General features: G+C 38.8%; 1 protein-coding gene across 3 annotated transcripts; it reads left to right on the top strand.

Moving 5' to 3' along the window:
- The first annotated feature begins 757 nt into the window (after window positions 1–757).
- Window positions 758–20884, top strand: LOC124054615 (SH3 domain and tetratricopeptide repeat-containing protein 1). 3 transcript variants are annotated; one of them, XR_006842426.1, is made up of 19 exons: window positions 759–1001; window positions 4679–4809; window positions 6808–6913; window positions 7215–7355; window positions 9006–9204; window positions 9327–9403; window positions 10254–10449; window positions 10603–10733; window positions 11546–11584; window positions 11677–13029; window positions 13621–13761; window positions 13843–14064; window positions 14154–14334; window positions 14999–15149; window positions 16756–16878; window positions 17176–17326; window positions 18872–19068; window positions 20033–20353; window positions 20396–20884. XR_006842426.1 is itself a non-coding variant. In XM_046380806.1 (18 exons), exons 1-18 carry the CDS (start codon window positions 887–889, stop codon window positions 20285–20287), a joined length of 3909 nt encoding a protein of 1302 aa, XP_046236762.1. In that variant the 5' UTR covers window positions 759–886; the 3' UTR covers window positions 20288–20884. The 3 variants fall into 3 exon arrangements, 2 of the variants coding, with proteins under 2 accessions (XP_046236764.1, XP_046236762.1); XM_046380806.1 differs by having other exon boundaries at window positions 20033–20884; XM_046380808.1 differs by lacking the exons at window positions 20033–20353; window positions 20396–20884 and having other exon boundaries at window positions 758–1001; window positions 17176–17343; window positions 18872–19008.
- Window positions 20885–21160: the final 276 nt, after the last annotated feature.

Below are 21160 nucleotides of genomic sequence, written 5' to 3' on the forward strand. Positions count from 1 at the left end.
CTGTGATGTTTGAGGGAAACTCTGGCTTACAAATGGACCCAAATGAACATAAAACCAAAAGAAAAGGGCAACCCTGGGTGGAATGTTTATGATAGAAAGAAAATACTACTACTGCTATTTCTTTGTTGATATATTTACAAAATACATAACATTAAGTAAGAGAATTAAAACAATGTAGGAGTGTGTTACCCTCTCTGAGCCTATTTGGTAATGGAAGGAGCTTTATTTGTTCAGTGAGTGATTATTAACCTGAAAACAGCACACTTGAATTTTGAGGAGGGATTGTAGGAAGTTTTCATATATAAATCTAACAAAGAGGGAAAAAAATGGATTTAAATTAGAAATTCTTTACTGATAATCGTATATGTAACATGTCGTATAAGCTGGGAAAGAAATAAAACAAGTTATAGCACAAATGGAATCAACATGATAAGGTGAGGTACAGAAGTTACGAGTTTGAGTCAAGTTAACAATAGTTATATGGGAAATTGAGCAAATGTAACTTCAAAATAAGACAGGAATGTGCCCTTTATAATTGTTTAACTACATTTTCTAGTCTACTGCTGTAAATATGCCATTAACAGGTGATTCTAATACATTCCCATAGCCATGAGAAATACTGAGTTAAATAAAAAACTAAATACAGACCAAAATATTGACACAAGTAAGTAAAATTAAAATACCTATAATATCATTTGATGAAATTTGTGCATTTATCCGGTGAGGTTATACATTTTTTGGGACGACTCAGGACATTTATTTTGAAAAAACACACCAGGATCTTACCGTGGTCAGCTTGACACTCCTGACTCAAGTAGTGTGGGAGAAAAGTTTCCTGCTTTGGCTGATCACCGGAGAACGGAGATACTGTGCGGTTGTATTAGACATGTCAACCAGGTCGGACCGAGACACCAATGGCCACGGGTACCAGGACAAGATCTCTGCAGACGGCCAGCAGCCCCGGGAGGTGGCGGAGAAGTCAAACCGACACAGCAGAATGGGTAGTCTATCTGTACTAATATTATACTTCTACCATAGGAATTTCAAAGTCAGTTTTTAATAACATATTGAAAACAAATCTAGACCTTACTCGTTTCACGTAGTGCTAAAAGTTGATGACAGAACATAAGACAATAAAAGGTAATTTGCGATAAACCGAGAGTTAAAAACCAAACATTTACGGTATCGTATACTTTCGAGGAGTAAAAAACATAGTATTGCAGGTAGCCCTGTTCTGTAAGTGTAAATTTAGGGGTTCATCCCAAAGATAGTGTTAATTAATTAAATTGATGGATTACAATTATACCTGTCGGCTCAAGGAGTTACTATGATGTTATCTATATACTAATACACACTACGAGTCAAAAGTTTGGACGCAGCTTCTTATTCAGTGGTTTTTCTTTATTTTTATTGTTTTCAACATTGTATATTCCAAGACATTGGAATTATGACAAAACAAGTATGGAATGATGTAGTCAACATGATGTAGTGTTAAATAACCCAGAATATGTTTTGTTTTTGTTGTTTTCTTCATTCTTCAAAGTAGTCATCTTGGCTTTGATGGCAGCTTTGCACACTCTTGGAATTATCTCAGTCAGCTTCATGAGGTGGTCACCTGGAATGGTTGGAGTTCCCAGTGGTGTTGAGTACTTGCTGGCTGCCTTTCCTTCACTCTCCGATCCAACTCATCCCAAACCATCTCAATTGGATTTAGATCGAGTGATTGTGGAGACCAGGTCATCTGATGCAGTACTCCATCACTCTCCTTCTTGGACAAATAGCCCTTACATAACCTAGAGGTGTGTTTGGGTTCATTGTCCTGTTGGAAAAAAAAAAAAGATGGTCCCCCAAGTGCAAACCAGATGGGGTGGCGTGTTACTACAAAATGCTGTGGCGTCCATGCCATGCTGGTCAAGTGTGCCCTCAATTTTTCAATTTAATTCAGTTTATTTATATAGCACCAATTCACAACAAAAGTTATCTCACAACACTTTCCAATTAGAGCAGGTCTAGACCAAACTCTTTAATTAAATTTTGTAATACAGAGAACCCAACATTCCCCCTTGAGCAAACACTTGGCGACAGTGGTGAGGAAAAACTGCCTTTCAGAAGGCAGAAACCTTGGAGCAGACCCCGGCTCAAGATGGGCGGCCATCTGCCTTGATCGATCGAGAGAGAGATAGATATACAGAGAGAGAGAGAGGCGGGAGCTGGGAGCTCTAAAGCCAGATTGAAAATCTTCAAATAAGCTATTTCTATGTAGAAAGTCACATAGCTGATTGGCGACTCCAAGTGTGTGCTTTTTAAGGAGAGCTTTGACTACAGCTACTTTAAAGGACTGGGGTACATAGCCTGTTATCAGGGACAGACTGATCAGGTCTAATAGAGAGGTGCAAGTAAGGGTAAAATGTCTTTGAGCAGCTTAGGTGGGATGGAGTCTAAGAGGCATGTTGTTGTTTAGATGAATATATGAATGGATTTAACTGATGATAGTCAGTGGGAGAAAAGCAGTTAAGATAATTATCTGGTTCTACTGCTGTTTCTAAGGCTCTGGTGTTTGATGGTAGATCAGTACCAGCTGAGGTCATTAGGTGGTGAATTTTGTTTCTAATGTTTAAAATCCTGTCATTAAAAGGTCATAAAGTCGTTGCTGCTGAGGCTTACAGGCATACAAGGCTTGATAGCACTATGGCTCTCTGTCAGCCTGGCTACAGTGCTGAACAGAAACCTGAGGTTGTTCTTGTTGTCCTCAATTAATTTTGAGTAATAGGCTGCTCTGGCAGTCTGTAGGACCTTCCTATACAATCTAAGGCTGTCTTTCCCGAATGAGCGAGATTCTGTGAGTTTGGAGGAACGTCATTTCCTTTCAAGTTTTTGCGCATTTTGTTTAAATTTGTGAACCTTATTATTATTATAACGCAAGTTTCTTTTGCTTTATGTGTTCCCTTTTTAGCGGAGCAATGCAGTCAATTGTTGTCCTAAATGAGCTTGCAGCACAGACTTTTCTTTAGTGTTGTAATGTTCTGCTGTACCGGGACATGATACTGAAGTAAATGACAATAGAATCGCTTCCTTAAATTTAGCCACAGCACTATCAGACAGGTGTCTAGTATAGGAGGTTTTTCTTGGTGGTATGTAGTCAAGTAATACAGATTCCAAAGTTATTAAACAATGGTCAGATAAAAGAGGACTTTGTTCAAAGACTATTAAATGTTCTATTTCAATGCCATATGTAAAAACAAGGTCAAGAGTGTGATTAAAACAGTGAGTGGGTTTATGTACACACTGACAGAAGCTGATTGAATATAATAGAGATAAATGCTGTGCAAAGGCATCCACATGGATATTGAAATCGCCCAAAATACTTATAAATTACTGTACTTTATTATTCAATTTAACACTTAACCTATTCAGCCCAGAATAAAATGAAGCCTATTGGATGTATGGCCATGAAATATGGTGTAGATATCCGTAATGAATGCTAATCATTTTGAATTCAAAGTTGCAAAAACATTCTCAGCTGCACTTTGTGTTTTATGCTAATTAACAAATGTTGTCTTGCTATCATGCTAAAGTAAGATCTTGAACATTAGGGATAGGCACATATACAACATAGATTGGATTTAAATCCCGGATTCCCATGTGAGAGACCTGGACTTTGTACCCCACCTTCTATCTTCCTGTTACTCCAGCTCATTTTCATTACTGTAACGTTTCATTCAGTGATAGAAATGTGGTGTAGCAACTAAAGATAGTTGTGGCAAGAGTCTGATGGCCCATTGATGCTGCATCACACCACTTTGCTATATTGGGAACCAAGCCAAAGTAACAAAAATTGATGTTTGAGATTCCTGGAGATTCATCATGGGGTAGAGTTTGCTAAGATGCAGTTATTTTGTGTACAGCAGAGGGAAGGTTAATAATCAGGTTGGACAGAAATCTGTTCACTGAATTTTTATTGCAGTTACTGGATTTTGATCATTGGAAATATTGCGTGAAGTGGTACTGTCAGCCCAACATATGACCCATAAAACTAAAAGTGACCTCAGTGAAAAGTCATGTGAGAAATTATGAACCTGTAAATTCCTGTGAAGTCACTTATTAATCTGTGAGTCATTCTGACAGTGTCATCATTAACTCACTGCATAAGGTTATAGGTAGCTCATTGCCAGTTTGTATTCTAGTCAAGTATGTGAGTTGGTCTGATTGTTGAAATGTAACCCTATAAGCCATCTAACTATTCATCACAAAGTAGCAGTAACATCAGAACTGCTGTGCATATCATTGATGTATATTTTTCAATGAATAATATTAAATGTTTTTATTCAGTTTATTCACTGTTAAATGAATTAACTTTTTTTGTGCCCAGTTTTAAATCTTGTTGACCTCAGCCTTCAGTACAGTGGACCATAATGTCTGGAGCCTGATACAAGGGGCAGTCAAGATGTTTTGGCTTCACTTTTGGGGAGCTCTTATATTGTCCATCTTTATATACAATCTTACTTAGGAATGTTCAAAAAGAGGCCCAAGACTTTGGTGCTATCTTTGATTTGATAAATATAACTGAGAGATTAAAATCTGACCCTTTAAATGTGGTTAATAAAGGACAGTGACCAAGATGCATGGGGAGTGGAACAGTTTAGGGTGTCATAATAAACATGATGTGTTCCACGCTCAGCTCTGCCTATGCTATTGGATGTGGTCAGGGGTCCTGAGCGTCTTCCTGCAGACGAGAAGTCACAGGAAATGCTGAGAGGGAAACTGCGTGTTCTGCAAGCTGACAGCACCGAGGTCAATGCTCTATTCAAGGTACAGCTCATGACACACACACACACTCCCACACAGACACAGACATACATGCCCATACACACACACACCTGGTTACAAATCCTATATTAAAAAAGTCCTCTCCCTCTGTAAACTGCGTCTATTTGTCATATAGTTTTAAATCTTGGGTTGAAAATAGATATATTAAGTTAAAATAATACTTCACAGATTTATCCTTTTAGTAGTTGATCATTGGTACTTTCTGCCTTCATAGGCAGTAGTAGTTGTTTACTTTGATTCATGTCAGTATTGTTGTACACAAGTAGAGATTTGGTTAAGCAAAGACAAAGATTACTATTAATTGTCATATAATTATCAACAAATACTGTAAAGACCAGACCAAGATCAATCACTTCAGAACTTTTTCAACCTCCACCTACAATTCAATTGAAAAACAAACTGAAATCTGTTACGGGCAATAAATAAATAGAAAACTTACAATGATTTGGTTACATAAATATGCACACCCTTAAACTAATACCTTGTTGAAGCACCTTTTGATTTTATGACAGCATTCAGTCTTTTGAGACAGGAGTCTATCAGCATGCCTAGATCTTGCCTTGGGAATCTTTGCCCACTCTTCAGACTGAGAGAGTATCTCCTGTGTGCAGACCTCCTCAGATCACCCCACAGATTTTCAATTGGATTCAGGTCCAGGCTCTGGCTGGGTCATACCTAAACTCTGAAGTTCTTCTGCTGAAGCCATTTTTTTTATTGATTTGGAGGTATGCTTTGGGTTGTTGTTGTGCAAGGTGAAATTCCTCTTCATCTTCAGCTTTTTAGTGGACATCTCAAGGTTTTGTGCCAACATTGAGTGATATTTGAAACTGTTGATAATTCCCTCCACCTTGACTAAAGCCCCAGTTCCATCTGAATAAAATTCGCCCCAAAGCACAATGCTGCCACCACCGTGCTTCACTGTGGTCATGGTGTTCTTTTGGTGATGCACAGTGTGATGTGATTATGTTGACAAAAACCTTACATTTATAGTCACTGTGAGGGCTGCTGTACTTATGGGGACAAAATGCAAGCCCCCACAATATAAATCATTAAATATTGCTTTGCGTGACTTGCTTTAAGGGCGGCACGGTGGTGCAGTGGTTAGCACTGTTGCCTCACCGCAAGAAGGTTGGGCCCTTCTGTGTGGAGTTTGCATGTTCTCCCTGTGCCTGCGTGGGTTTTCTCCGGGTACTCCGGCTTCCTCCCACAATACCAAAAACATGCACATTAGGTTAAGTGGCTACTCTAAATTGCCCCTAGGTGTGAGTGTGAGAGTGTGTGGTTGTTTGTCTTTGTGTGTTGGCCCTGCGATTGACTGACGACCAGTCCAGGGTGAACCCCGCCTCTCGCCCGTAGTCAGCTGGGATAGGCTCCAGCTCCCCCGCGACCGTGACGGATACATGGTATAGAAAATGGATGGATGGACTTGCTTTAAGGTTAGGTTGAGGTTAGGGTTAGGTAATGTCTATGTAATGTTCACAAAAGTGATGGAAACGAGACGTGTGCATGCGTGCGTGTGTGTGTGAAGGGGAGAGAAGGAGGGCAAAGATGGCAGACAGGGTCACGTGAGATGGAAGGCTCACCCTTGATGTTTGAGCAAAGAGAGTGAGGAGCAAAGGAGGAACAACATGGTCTAACACATATGCCCAACAAGGAGATGGCGTCGGACGAAAACCTTACCTTCTACCACACGATCTCCACACTTAGGTGGCTATGAATGTCTAAGAGGTGTGTAGCTAGATTAGTGGAAGAAAAGAGAGAGAAGAAGGAGGAGAAGTAGGAAAGATGCTAACCACCACTGAGTTGCAATAAACTGTGCTATTTTGCCATGCAAATGAAGGCAGGGGAACTGATGTTTGGCTGTCCTGGCACCAGTCCTTCAGCTGGTAAAACCTCAGTTTATTGGCTTGGTGGTGGTAGGCTCAACAAAAGGACTCATGATATGGCCGTGCTGTAAATGTCATTGTTTTCTGTCTATAGGAGTTGTCCACTCATCTCATCTCCATCAACAGTGAAGAAAAAGCTATTTTTGTTACATTCAAAACATTTGAGGAAATATGGAAGTTCACCACATATTACCTGATAGGTAAGTTTGAAATATATATAATATTTGTAAATATGTGTTGGTAACAGTGAGATTTAACCATAAGGCATAATTTAAGTTAAGCTAACTCTCGTTTAACTGTTAAAAACTCACATCAGCATTGTACTGTAGTTGAACTCTGCTCAATGTCATAAAGCATACAGCTTCATAATGTAATGGATACATTATGAAGCCATCATAATGTAATGGATAGGACACCTGCACCAAGCTGGGCTCTTACTACTCCTGCTGTTGGATTCATTCATCCACCATTTTTGTCCGCACATTCTGTCCTCTCCTCTAGGTTTCTTGGGTCGGTGTATGGAGAATCTGTTGTTTGACCAGAAGTTTTGGCTCAGTTCTTTGGAAGAGGACATAGCTATTGATGTTTCCATTCAGGAGGACACTCTCAATTTTATCTACAAAGACATCCTCATGCAGGAAGGTCAGTGATACAATGCAGTCCTCTGAGTTGCACTGCAAATGAAAGGCCTGCTAGACTGAGATACACTGATCCTTAAGTGCTAATGTACCTTCAGCATTTATAGCACAGAGCGGTGTCATTAAACATAGAGAAAATGCAAAATATTACTGCCACTATTTGACTAAATTATCTTAACTCAGCTGTCCACTCAGTTTTTCCCACAGTTTCCAACAGCCTTTCATACAGTAGCTATCATTGGTTTTGAAAAATGAAACCAAGCCAACAGCAGTAAAGAAAGTCACCTGGACTGGCAGTTTGGACACTGGACTGCATTTTGGATTGGATTGGACAGTTCCCATTGGATTGGATTGGATAGTTCTGGCACACACAGAAACCATAGAGGAAAATTCTGGTGACTGACAAGATATCATGCAGCACATTATTATGCCTTCTAAGTGGGCTAGACTTATCTTCTCTAATGTCACAAACAGCTCAGTAGTAAATAGTGATGAACAGATAGTAACAAGGAGAAAGCACTCATTTAAAGTATCTCATCCAGAGAGGCTTTCTCCATCTCAAACGTTTGTAGAGTATTTCTCCCCTGTAAGAGCAGTCTACAGAAACATGGAGCAGCAGGACTTATAGAATATTTGTGCTTGTGTCTTTTTTTTGGCTGTTATGACAGTATCTGTTTTGACAAACTAAACTGTAATGTTTGCCACTGCAGAGTAAAGTCAGGTTGTGTTTCTCCAAAAGTTGTGCATCTCAGCTTTTAGATGCAGTACCACTGCGTTTTGGCATCCCCTGCCTTCCACATTACTACACCTTTTTACCTAAATGCACTATTAGCACTTAAGACATTATTATATTACAATAATACATTAGCAATATTACAATGTCTAATTTGGTGGAAATATGGCAAAATACTGTGTATTTGACAGATAATTTTATTGCTGGGTCGGTTATCAAATATGATGCCTTATAAGCTATAATTTGAAAAAAGAATTAATTAGTAGTCTAAAAGAAAATTATCTTAAAATTATCATTAGTAACATGTTTATTTTACTCATTTACAGTTGATTTCGATGACCTTTTTTTTAAACACTTTAGCATTAATATAAAGCATAAACTTTCTGAAACTAGTTTAACCTTATAAATGGTCAAACTTACAGTGGGAGTCTATCACTAAACCCCAAGGTTAGCAAAAAACATTTTATTCTTAAGTTAGATCTTTTAGCTAGTAATGAGGTTTATCAATCAATCAATCGGCCCACCAGAAAAATTCCCAAACTTCCCAACAGCCATTTTATGAATGGCATTAAATATGAGTAGACACATGATCAGCAGTATTATTGATGCTAGGTTAACCTCATGTCAGCAGCAGTTTCATTTGTTAAAATTCTATTTCTTTTATCTTTGGGTAACTGTATCCTTCATGCAATATTTTCAGTTTTGTGTGTTTGTTTGGTATGCACAGATCATAACATGCCCATGCCAAAATACCTACTTCACTATCAGTAAATAACTGGGAAAAAAAACAAATCCTAATTTTATCATCATTATATGTCTTTTTGTAATGTCACAATTGTACAAAACAACAAAAGTTACAAAGAAATGTCATTCAAGTTGATGTGTCACATCCACACATTCAAATTTTCTCGTTGTCCTCAGGCTCATTATTTGCTAGTTGTAGTATCAACCAGATGTTTGACAGCTCCACCTCTGGAGGTGACCTCTACCTGGAGCAGGGAGACATAGCCCAGTTTGAGCCTCCCTTCCTGGGCTCAGGGTGGACTGTCCTCTGCCTGGCTGATGGATCCCGTGGCACTGCACCCAAGCCTGCTCTTGAGCCAGTCATCCCTTTTCATCAGTAAGTCCCATTCACACTCATACACATGAGACTGGACTCACTGTAATGTGTCACTGTGACCATACAGCAGAAAAAAATTAGGTCATGTCATGCTAAGTGGTCAAGATCCTGTCTTTTCACAGATGGTTTCTCAAATCTGGTGCAGAGAGCATTTTAGTTGGTGATGGGAAACCTGCCTGTGACTTCCCTGTGCAGTTTGGTAAGTTCAGCAAAGTCTATTTAGGATACGTTCAGCAGATATAATTTCAGAAACACTGTAACTTTATTCTTAGTCCGACTCCAGCTTGACTCAACTGCTTTCAGTGGTTTGACGTCGAATGACATTTCAGTTGCTTTAATCTCTCAATCTTTAAATCACAGCTAAAGTGTTTTTAGCATTTACTCATCAATAGACGGTTTTACTGCTTTCATCTCTCATTCTTAAAGTGAAAGTTTATCTGCTTTCAGCATTTACAATCACATTGATACCTCTGCTCTTTGCCTTGAGTGAAAAATAACTTCTTCAGCTCGTCTGAGTCAACTTTCATAATGCACACTTCAGCCAACATTTCATCAGACAAATCAGTTTATTATCTTAAACTGGTATTAATTTCTTTCCGGACCTCCACTTCAACTGACCCGACCAACTTTTAACATTTTATCACTTACTCTTTGATGATTTTATCTTTTTATTTGGCATATGGATTTCAGTTGATACTTAATCTTACTTAATCTTCAGCTGATACTCAGTATTTTTCCCCTTTTTAATTGCCACTTCAGTTTCTTTCAGGAATCTTATTTTGACTGTCTTTTCTACTAAAACCCATGAAAAAGGTTTAATAGCAGTGCTCTAACTTGAAATATTAAATTGAAAAAAAGATGAATTAAAATTTCCGTTGACAATAGAACAGGAAACCATGATGAAAATGAAAGTATGGGGGTTGTAAAGAACATCACTTTTGATTTCATCAATGATATTTTAATGTTAATTTGTGCCTAAAATCGTAAAACCTTGCAGAAAACTATGGGATATCTAGTTTCGTTTTATCCTCCTCATTCCTTCTTTTCAGCCAGAGGAACCTGTGTGGCCACAGTGGAGTATGATGCTGAGGGCCCGGATGAGCTAAGCATGGCACCTGCTGATCGCATCATCATTGTGGGACTTCTGGTGTCTTGTTTTGATTGGTTCACAGGGAGGAAGGAGTCAACAGGAGAAGTAGGTCTGGTAAAGACAAGCCTGGTGAAACCATCTGCTGACATTTACAAGTGAGTGTATCACCAACAATACTGTGTTAAGTACCATAACAAAACATGTATTCAATTTTACCATTAAAATTTACTTTTATTTAATTCTAATTTCCTAAGTTACTTTGCTGTTGACAACGCTGCACCTCGTTCTACTCTCTGTCACCTGTCTAGCTCAACAGATATTTTTTTGGATGGAGACAACAGGACTTTCTTCAGTCAGCAAGAGGACAAAGTCATAAAGGAAACGATTGCCTTGTTGAAGAAGAAATCTTACAATGATACTGGTGATAACTACAAATTGGGTGAGACAGAGAGGTTGCAGTTGGGCTCATAGGTCACACTGATTCATAGAGATCTCCCATCTCCATTTTCTTCAGTCTCTGTTACAGATAGGTTTGAGTTTACGGTACATTTGTAAAGCGTAAATCAAGAACGCGTTTTGTATTTTCCAGGTAAAATCAAGAAAATGCAATGTCTTGCAGCAACAGTGCTTATGAGACTTTTGATTTACAAGAAAACCAACAAGGTATACAAAATAAAAGATGCTCCTGTTGGTAGTAGGTAAATACGTATATGAGGTAAAAGAACGTGTTATTTATCCTGGAAACTGGAGTTTAGATGGGTAGTGTTAGGGGACGTGGGTGGAACTCCAACTGTGTATTATGTAGTTTATCACAAGTTTGAGGCAGGCACATGAGATTTAAGATAACAGTGAACTTAAGTCTTAAGTCGTTGTTATTTGATAACTGCTAATAAATGAAATTATTTGTACAGGGGGAAATAAAAACTGCCATTGGGCAAGTATGTGTTTATTTGCAGTCAAGTGAGATCCAATCACAAGTGATCACAGAGACAAATACAGAGATGCATTATAATGCCAGGTGTTAACTGACATGCTTAGAGCTGTCCACTTGTGAATGGACCACACCATAAGCATGGTAATACCAAGTGTGAATAGGCTCTTGGATTCAAGGAGGAAGTTTAGTAATGAGGTGGACCATTTCTGATTTATTAACTCAAAATGCTTTTTAAAAATGTAATGTGATCTTGAATGAATTATCTAGTTTCAAGTTTTCTCATTCTCTTTCTGGTACTTTCTCCTTGTTCATCTCAGATGTGATTAATTACCAGTACATTGACAAGAAAACATCATGTAAGTATTGCTATCCAAATGTCATGTAGATGTGTTTTATTTATTTTACCGTCTTCTCTGTATGTCAACATCATTTTTTCCTATTGTTGCAGTCAGCTCGTCAAGCGAAGTTGATATTCAGCAGTCTGAACTGAAAAGACATATTCAGAGGATTCTTGATCAGAGAGATCATTCAGATCCCATTGTGACTATGAACAGGACCCCAGAGGATTTGGTCCTGGCTATAGAGGCAAAGAACCCAACCCCTCCCTGTTTCACAGTCCACCCAGTTGTAGAAGGAAACAACAGCACTGAGAAGTTCATCCCCCTCTTTTCTTTTTTGAAGGAACAAGACTATAAAGTAGAGTTTGGCGCCCTGTACCGACTGAGTTCTGAACTCCTTGTCTCCTCAGCCTTCACTGGTCACTCTGATGAGGATGAGCTGATTGCTTTCCTGGGTGTTGCTAGGGAAACAGCCAGGAAAAAGCAACTCTTTTGGTCACAGACTCGTTTGTGCTTCCTGTTGGGTAAGCTCTGTGCTGGAAGGTCAAAATTCAGCCAGGCCCGGGTTTATTTTGAGGAAGCCCTCAGCGTGCCACGAGAAGGCTTCACCGACCTCAGGTTGTTGGCCAGCATCTACTCCAACCTGGCTGCCATTTATCTTTTGCAGAAAAATATAGAAAATTTCTTTGCTCTGACAGAGCGACTTGTTGCTTTGCTACTAGGAATCCCAGATTGCCTGGAAATCTTAGAGGACAACTCTGCTCTCAAATACATCCTCAGGAAAGCTGTTCTCTGTCACAACAAAATGGCAGAGGCCTGGGCTTGTCACCTATTGGCGAAGCACCACTGGATTCATGCTGAAGGGGCTCAGGTTGTTCCTTATCTTGAGAGACTACTTGTTCTGTCTGCTGAAGCTCAAATACCATGGAGCTTCTCTCCCAGTCATGGATACTTGACCCTGGCAAAACTCTACAGCGAACTCCAGCTTCCCCACCTCAGTGTCAGTTCAGCAAGGAGAGCTTCTCTGCAGCCCTCTGCTACCCTGACTGACTGCCTTAGCAGTATGGTTCTAGTTTGGGACAGTGTCAACAAACTGGATGGGATCACAGAACAAGAAGCCTCCATCCCATCTCAAGTGGCTTTATATTTACACCAAGCCCTCTCTTCTATCAGAGTCCGTGGAGAAGAATTTGACCAATACCATATTTTGAGTCATCATCTCACTGTTTGTCTCTGCCAACTGTTTTACAAGCACAGAATGGTTGAACACGCAATCCGCCATATGCTTACTCTCATCAACAATCCGCCTTCACAGCACCTATCCGTTTCTGTCGCAGAGAGAAACAGTGCCTTAATCTGGCTGGCATGGCTTCACATTGATAACAATCAACCAGATGTTGCTTTGGATATTCTGGACTCCGTGTTAGCTTCCATGCCAGAGCACTGCACTACTCCTCAGGAAGGTCTGTGGGTTTGTATGGCTTTTAAAAAACAGTGAGAAGTCCTGGTGCAAGTAAAAATTTCCACTAATTATGGAGCCACAGGAAGTTAATTCACAACCAACTAGCATGCCATCTATACTAGTCCAAAGATACAAACAGCGCTCTATTACTTTATTACTACTATTATTGCCAGAAAAACATCATTTAGACTATGTTTCCTCAGACAAATCTCTTGAGACCCTGAAAGGTTTATTTTTTCACTTTTTGTCACTTAACCATGTAATCTGAATTACTAATTTGGAACTGCAACAGTTGAATGCTGAAGTTATTACCTTTACCTTCAATTATTAAGGTTAATTTGATTTTACAGAACCACCTCCTGGTTCACCATTCAACCAAAGCATACTGATTAATCTTTTAGTATTAATATGTGCTGCTTTTTACTAATGTGGACTGTAGTCACAAAGCGTGCTAGAACTGAAGACATTGGCCAGTGTTTTAAAGATGTAAACATATGAATGTTTCAAAAAAATATGCTCTGTGAGCTGATAGGGGGAAAAAATCGCGCTTTTTCATTGTTGTTAAAGCAAATGTTTTTAATTTAACACAAAGGTGTGGTCCTCAATATGCGTGGTGTGGCACTTCGATGCATGGGCGACCTCCGGAGGGCAGCGGAGAGCTACCAGTCTGCTGTTGACATTTGCCAAGAGTACGAGGACATGCCAAACTGGGCTGTAGCTCAGGCTAACCAAGGTGAGTTAGTACATGTAAATGTCTTAACAGATGATTCTTCAGTTCTGTGAGATGACTCTGTGCTTCTTCATCCGCATGAAGGGCTGCTATGTCTGAAAGCTGGAGCTAATGGACTAGCACAGGGACACCTGACCGAGGCTGTGCAGCTCTTCTCTGAGCTGGATGAAGAAGGTCACGAGGAGAACTTTATCACAGTGCTGCTGGAGCTGGGACAGCACTATGTGAAGCAGCACCAGTTGGAATACGGGAAAGGATGCTATGAATGGGCTCTGCTGCTGTCTATAAATGCCAACCTGATAGATTGTAAGTCACACATGTACACTTGTGCTTTGTCTTGTGTGCTAAGATTGTCTTTTTTTACTTTTGCTGTTTTCAATTAACTGAATTGCCAGGTCAGCTCACTGCAACCAGACACCTGTGCAATCTGTATGGGTGTGAGTGTCCAGATCAGGCCCAGTGTATCATCTACAGCCAGCATCAGGTCCAGCTGCTGAGACACACAGGAGACAAAAGACAGGAGGGAGATGCAATGGAAGCCATCAGCCAGCTCTACCTTACTCTACGCACAGAAAGGTGTGTGTGTGGAGCTGGAATGTCATTATTTTTCCATTTCAATACAAAAATAAAATGTTTTTTAATATTATTTTTAAGGTTTATATGGCCTATACACAATACAGAAGGTTTAACCATTAAAGCTGCGTCTTTTTAGTGGATACATCTTCTTCTAAAAAACAAATACATACAATATATAGTCTTCAGAATTCCAATTATAACAACCTGTCATGTTTGTCCTCGTAATTTATGATGTTTACTGCATGTATGTTTCTCTCTCTCTCTCTCTCTTTCATCCTCTCTGTCCTGTCTACCTCTTCTTCCCCCCCTTCACCCAGCCGGCTATCAGCAGGATGGTTCTCCCTTGCAAGCCGGGTCCTGCTCAAGGTTTCTTCCTGTTAAAAGGGAGTTTTTCCTTGCCACTGTTTGCTTGCTCGGGAGTTCAGGCTCTGGGTCTCTGTAAAGCATCTAGAGACAACCTTGATTGTATAAGGTGCTTTATAAATAAATTGAAATTGAAAATTCTGAGGTGGGACAAATATATAAACCTGTTATCAGCAGAGAAATGAACATGCAACCCTTTTGAAATGACATCACCTCAGCTGTTAGGTTGGAGGTGTTAATGATGAGTTTAATGTTGCGTTTGAAGTTTGGATCAACAGGGCTAAAGTTTTTACATTCTCAGGGCATACCGGGCAGCTCTCGACTACACCAAGAGCAGTTTGGGTATTTTCATCGATCTGGGCTGCAAGGAGAAAGAGGCATATGGCTGGCTGCATGCGGGGAAGATCTACCACCTGCTAGGCCAGACTGAACTGGTGGACCTTTATGTTCAGGTCAGGCCAGCTATGTAGACATCACAACTATTTCAGTTTCAACAAAACCTTTGAAACTCAACTATGAGCTGCTTCAGGTCTAGCTTTATTGCTCTAATTCCACTGTTGTCAGACTCTAACTGTTGTCTTGATAAATTCAGTAATAATTCAGGATCATATTGTATATTTCTGTAGCACTTATTCCATCTGTACATTGTATAGATGGAATTAGGTGATGGGTCTGACATTGTCATACTCATCACCAGTGGTTGAGAAGAGAAGGTTCATGTGCGGTTGCCCAACTGCCACAAAGCTTATTTCAGAGTCAGCAAACGTATTAAATTATTCTTAAATATTGGAAAATTGTATATTAAAATAAAATAAATTTTGAATTAATTCCTTCATTTTTAACATTTTGAACCTACTTCAACTGAATTTAATAAAATATGAAATATATTGTTGTACTGAAGCCCTGAGAGGCAACTGAGATAGCGAGAAATGTACTGTATGTAATCTGCAGTCAGGGCTAGCCAATTAAAATCAGTTCTTCTGATTTCCTATTCGCTAAACATTAAGTGTAATTGGTCTTTTTGTACACCTTTTACTGATGGTTACATTCTCTCTTCGCCTACCTACACTCATATATTGAGTAGAATTAATTTGTCAATAAAGAGACAAAACACACAAATTGCTAAAGATAAATTTGACTGATAGAATTTTTTAAAAATCTTTTATAAATATTGTGGCGATATTGATTAATATTGATCGATGATATTAATCCTGAATTCCTTTGGTCAAGATAATTGAATAGTGAAAATCTGATTTTGTGAAAACTCTACTTTAGGACACATGTGGTACTGTACTTGCCCGCCCCCCACCTGTTTCACAGATGGAAAACAAATTATAAATTAAATACTTCTTCCAAAAACCTTTTTTCACATGTTCACAAGTCATAAATGGATCACCAGAATTTTATGTCTGACACTTTAGTCACTTTTCTCTCTCATTATGTTTATCAAAAAATAGGAGTGAATTTACATTCAGCATTTTGGTTTATATTCAACTTTAAAATTCAAAATAAACATTGAGGTTATTTTATAAATATTTACTTATTAATTGATTGCTAGAGGATAGTTAAAGATAGATAAAGCTGAGCTGTTGGATGGAGTGTGTTTGTTTCTCTAACCAAGTTGTTGAGTAAATGTGGTCTTTTATAGTTTAATAACTACATTGCTAGAGTCCTCTTCTGTTGCTGCAGTGAATTTTATTTTTATAGCTCAATATCACAAATCACAAATGTGCCTCAAGGGACTCTTATGAAGACAGAAGTGTTGAGTTTTTGTGAGTTGAAAACACTGTTGTATTATGAAGAGAAGCTGAGAAAAAGAGTGGTGAATATGACATGACTCAATTCTTGTACTGATGAACATTATGGGATAAATGCCGTATGTGCAGTACATGCAATTCCACCCCAAAAACTAGAATCAATAGGTTTTTTCAGAAAATGAACAGGACTCTTTTGACTCTAAGCAGCTGCTCGGTTAGCAGTCATTTTATACAGTCTTTGACAGTTAAATTAAAACTCAGAGTGAATGAAAGCTTGCATTTTTGTTGATGGTGTTGTCAGGTAGCTCAGGACATCGCTCTGAGTACAGGAGATACCATGTTCACCCTGAAGCTTCTGGAAGCTGCAGGAGATATTTTCTTCAACAGCTGCCAGGACCAGCACAAGGCTGTCACCTTCTACAAGGTACAGGCTGAATAAAACAAACGATTCAAACAATTTGGTTCTGATGTAAGTTTATACTATTTATCCATGTTTTATTAAAACATTCTCAATTATTGTGTATTATCTTGTCCTACCTTCTGAATTTTTAGCCATTATGCCACCTTAGGCCTTCATTTTTGTGCTATACCTATCCATATTATTGTTTGAATGATGGCCAAAACTAAGAAAACCAGACCTACTTTGAAAAAAAAAAAGAAGAAAAATTGGTGCTATCCTTAAAGCCTATTATAACGTATCTCTGTGTATTCCACTGTGTAGGACCGTGCACTGCCTATTGCAGGGAAGAGCAGCAGTGTTCATACCAAGCTGAGGTTGTGTAATAAACTGACTGAACTGATGCTCAGTCTCAAGTTGTATGGGGAAGCTGTGGAGTTTGCTCAGACTGCACTGGACATCAGTATCACTCTAGGTATGGAAAACCTCTAGGTATGGAAAAAATTCTATCAGTTTATTATTGTAATTTATGATTATACACCCCCCCCCTTTTTAAAGCAACTTATGGTTATAATTATAATTTCTGTCAGTCACTTGTGATATAATCCATGAAGTTTTGTATATAATGCAGTTAGATTACATAAACCTACTGTTGTCTGTGGAATTACATATCTCAAAGTATTAATGAAGAAAGCCAGGTTCATGTCAGCTGAGCTTTTATGTTTCCATCACAAACTGCAAATCATGCCATATCCCTGCCAAAAACCTTTATTTGCACTAAGATCTTAGATCAGGCTCATCACATTTGTCACAGGAGGAGTGTTAAAAATACAAACTTGCAAAAACAAATGAAACACACAAGCCAGTACAAACCATGTAAGATGGCATAGGATTTGTTATTTGTTATTTTCAGCAGCAATAGGACCATCAACGGTATTCTTGACAAAAAACTATATTCTAGTAGGCTACAGAATAACAACTTTGGTGTCCAATGCATGTACTGAGCAGCATTGCAGGATATGAGTGTGAGAGAATTGCATATTTCTTGGTTCCTTGGCCCATGACCACTGCAGCAGAAACCTGTGAGTCCTGACTTCCTTATTAGAGGTAGCTGTTAAAAGGCCAGTATACTGTCTTTCTTCAACTTACATTAATCAAAATTAATCAAAATTCAAAATTAATTAAAAAGTTAAACTCTTTATTCACCATTCTTCCATACCACTGACTTTTTGTTGTGACTAGAAAAAATGCAAATACCTGTACATAAAATACACTATGCAGACAAAGGACACACTTCTTTATTATTGAATTCAAGTGTGGTATGGGGCTGACCTTACAAATAGTCCAAAATCAGACACTGATGTTAGCTGAAAAGGCCTGGTTCGCAATCTCCATTCCAAATCATCCCAAAGGCATTGGATGGAGTTGAGGTCAATGCTCTGTGGAAGCCTTAAAAACAGCCACATAGAGAGGTTTGTTTGGATTCTTTTGTCTTTATCGTGGCTCTAAAGTCAGGGTGTGAAGACAACCATTTTCATGGAATAAAGCAGGTCTAAACCATACTAAAAACCAAATACAGAGAGACCCAACATTCCCCTATGGTGACAGTGGTGCGGAAAAACTGCCCTCTAGAAGTCAAAGGTAAAATTCTCAGAGCAGGTGTCCAACCATCTGCCTTGATGGGTTGGACAATGGGAGGGGGGCAGATCACAGACAGAGATGCAAAAGCAATAATAACAGAAATAGTGGAACAATAACTAATATTAATACAGTAATTGCCATAATGTGAATGACAATAAGAATGTAGAAATATGAGTAAAGATTAATAATAGCAGTCGGTGTCGAGCAGGATCACAGCAGGAGGTCCAACCATGAAGCTCAGTGTATAATGGGAAGACCCCTGGCGCTCTAATAACCTATAGGCGCAGAATATCATCACCATCATCACCACCCATAGACCCTGCCACGAGCAGTGTGGAACTTATCGATATCTCACCTTTTTGTTTGGTTCTACATACAGGTGAGCGTCTGAATGAACGAGTGGCTTATCACCGCCTGGCTTCTCTGTACCACTGTCTAGACCAGTATGAACTGGCTGAACACTATTACCTGAAGGCCCTGTCCCTCTGTCCAACACCTCTTGTGTTTGATGAGGAAACACTGTACTATGTCAGGGTGTACCAGACACTTGGGGACATCATATTCTATGACCTCAAGGTAAGGTATTAAATGTTAAAATGTAAAATAAACAAAGCCCCAAATATGTAATAATAAACACTGAATTTTGCATCCTTGCCAAAATAAGATTTTGCCATTTATTATTCTGACTGGGTTTGGAGCTCTATTGAATGTGCTAGCTTGTTTCTAATGGAGGAACCATGGTCGAAATTTAGTTCCTCTGCCATAGCACTTAGTCTCCAAATAGTAACTTCTCTGGCATTTGTATTTTCTGATGGCTCAGTAACTATCAGAGAGCTTTCTTTTCTGAAAGTTAAAAATTGAAAAAATGTGTTCAGTATATACGCAGCTATGTATTACAAGCTAATGCATCCACAAGTTGTCTGGGTTTGTTCAGAGTAATGTGTATAGAAGAAAAAACCTATTTACAGACATGAGTTTGTGTACAGAAGTAGAGAGAAGTAGAGTCTTATTTTGGGATAAAATTGCTTCAAGTAAGTAGATATTTTCCTTAGAATGCAATGCTCACAGCCACAAAAATGCCCAGGGTCTGCTACCACATCCTTCACATCAGGCACAGTGAACCTACTGAATGAGTCACAAAATTGAAAAGCTTATGTCTCAGGTAATTCTTGTAAAAAGTGCCAAAGATGGGACATTACTGTTTTGCAGTTCAAAACTGTTAAGTCTTGGCTGTTATTTCTATTTTTATTATATATAAGTCCGAACCAGCCAACCCAAACCAAGTCCAAGTCCTAAACTTTGTATTGCAACTCCTAAATCTGTCATTATACGTGAAGATGGGGTGTTTTTGTTTTTGAGATTCATTCTTCATGACATTCTTAACTCAATTTTGACTCAATAGTGATGTGACTCAGGAATCTGCACCTCTTAGTGTATTGTTGAGTTTTCTGTTTGTATATTTGTATGAAATATAATCACCAATAATTTAACTAAACTGTACCTTTTTAAGGGAGTGTATATTTTTCTGTTATATGTGCAGGACCCATTTGATGCTGCAGGCTACTACCACCTGGCTCTCGCTGCAGCCATGGATCTGGGCAACAAGAGGTCTCAGTTGCATCTGTGTACCCGCCTCGCCACTATCTACCACAATTTCCTAGTAGACCGGGAGCTCTCTCTCTTCTTTTATCAGAAGGCAAGAAGATTTGCTGCAGAGCTGAATGTGAGGAGGATTAATATCTCACCGGATCAGCATTATAGCAGCCCCTCACAGTCCAAGATTGCCAGACAATAGGAAAGACACTTTGGAAAAAAAAAAAATGTGAAGTGGAAAAAAAACACTTGGCAGCTGAATGAATGTTCTTTTTTGGTAGAGTGAACTTGTTTCATGAGGAGCCTTACATTAAGACTGTAGCACAAATTCAACTGACTCCAAAGCCCATTTTAAAGATTTCACTTGGACAGTGTCTAATCACCTACTGCATTATTAAACTTTAAGTGTCAGAAATCAAGATTCAACTCTATTGTTTGCTCAGGTCTCAAAGTGAAACCTTCTCGTAGTTGTAGGTTATTGTTTTTTTTCTGGGGCACATGTGGTAAGGTCGTGATTTTTTTTTGTTTTGATTTATACTTAGCATGTATCACTATATGCACATGTATAAAAAGTACACAAAATTGCTGTATTAATATTACTTACCCATCATTAGATCTAACTAATGTAAAAAAAAGGAATAAAGAAAAAGAAATAAGGGGTAAAAATGCAGATTTTAAGGAGACAGGAGACAATGCTGTTTTGTACTTCTACCTTTGACTATCCATTAGACAAAGCAACAGCTTGTGGAAATACATAAGACAATTTGACTTAATCAATAAAAATATTTTCACATTTAAATTTTTGCATTGTTCTAAATCATTGCTCAGACACTACCATATACAGTGAAATGCTATATGATCTCTGGTAGCACCCGCTCTTGTGGTGTTCACTACCTTCAGTGTACAAACAGGGTCCATCAGGGTTTATTCTCCATTCCACTGATTGCTTTTAGATAGTGGTTAATATAGTGAAAGACAGAGGGTATATAGAGTGTGGGGTTTGACACTGATTAATATAGAACCATGAAGTGGAAAGGTGTTTTTGGAAGTGTTTTTTTCCGCATTCTGTATTCCC

This window comes from Scatophagus argus, chromosome 23 (genome assembly GCF_020382885.2).
Source record: "Scatophagus argus isolate fScaArg1 chromosome 23, fScaArg1.pri, whole genome shotgun sequence".
Lineage (NCBI taxonomy): Eukaryota > Metazoa > Chordata > Actinopteri > Scatophagidae > Scatophagus > Scatophagus argus.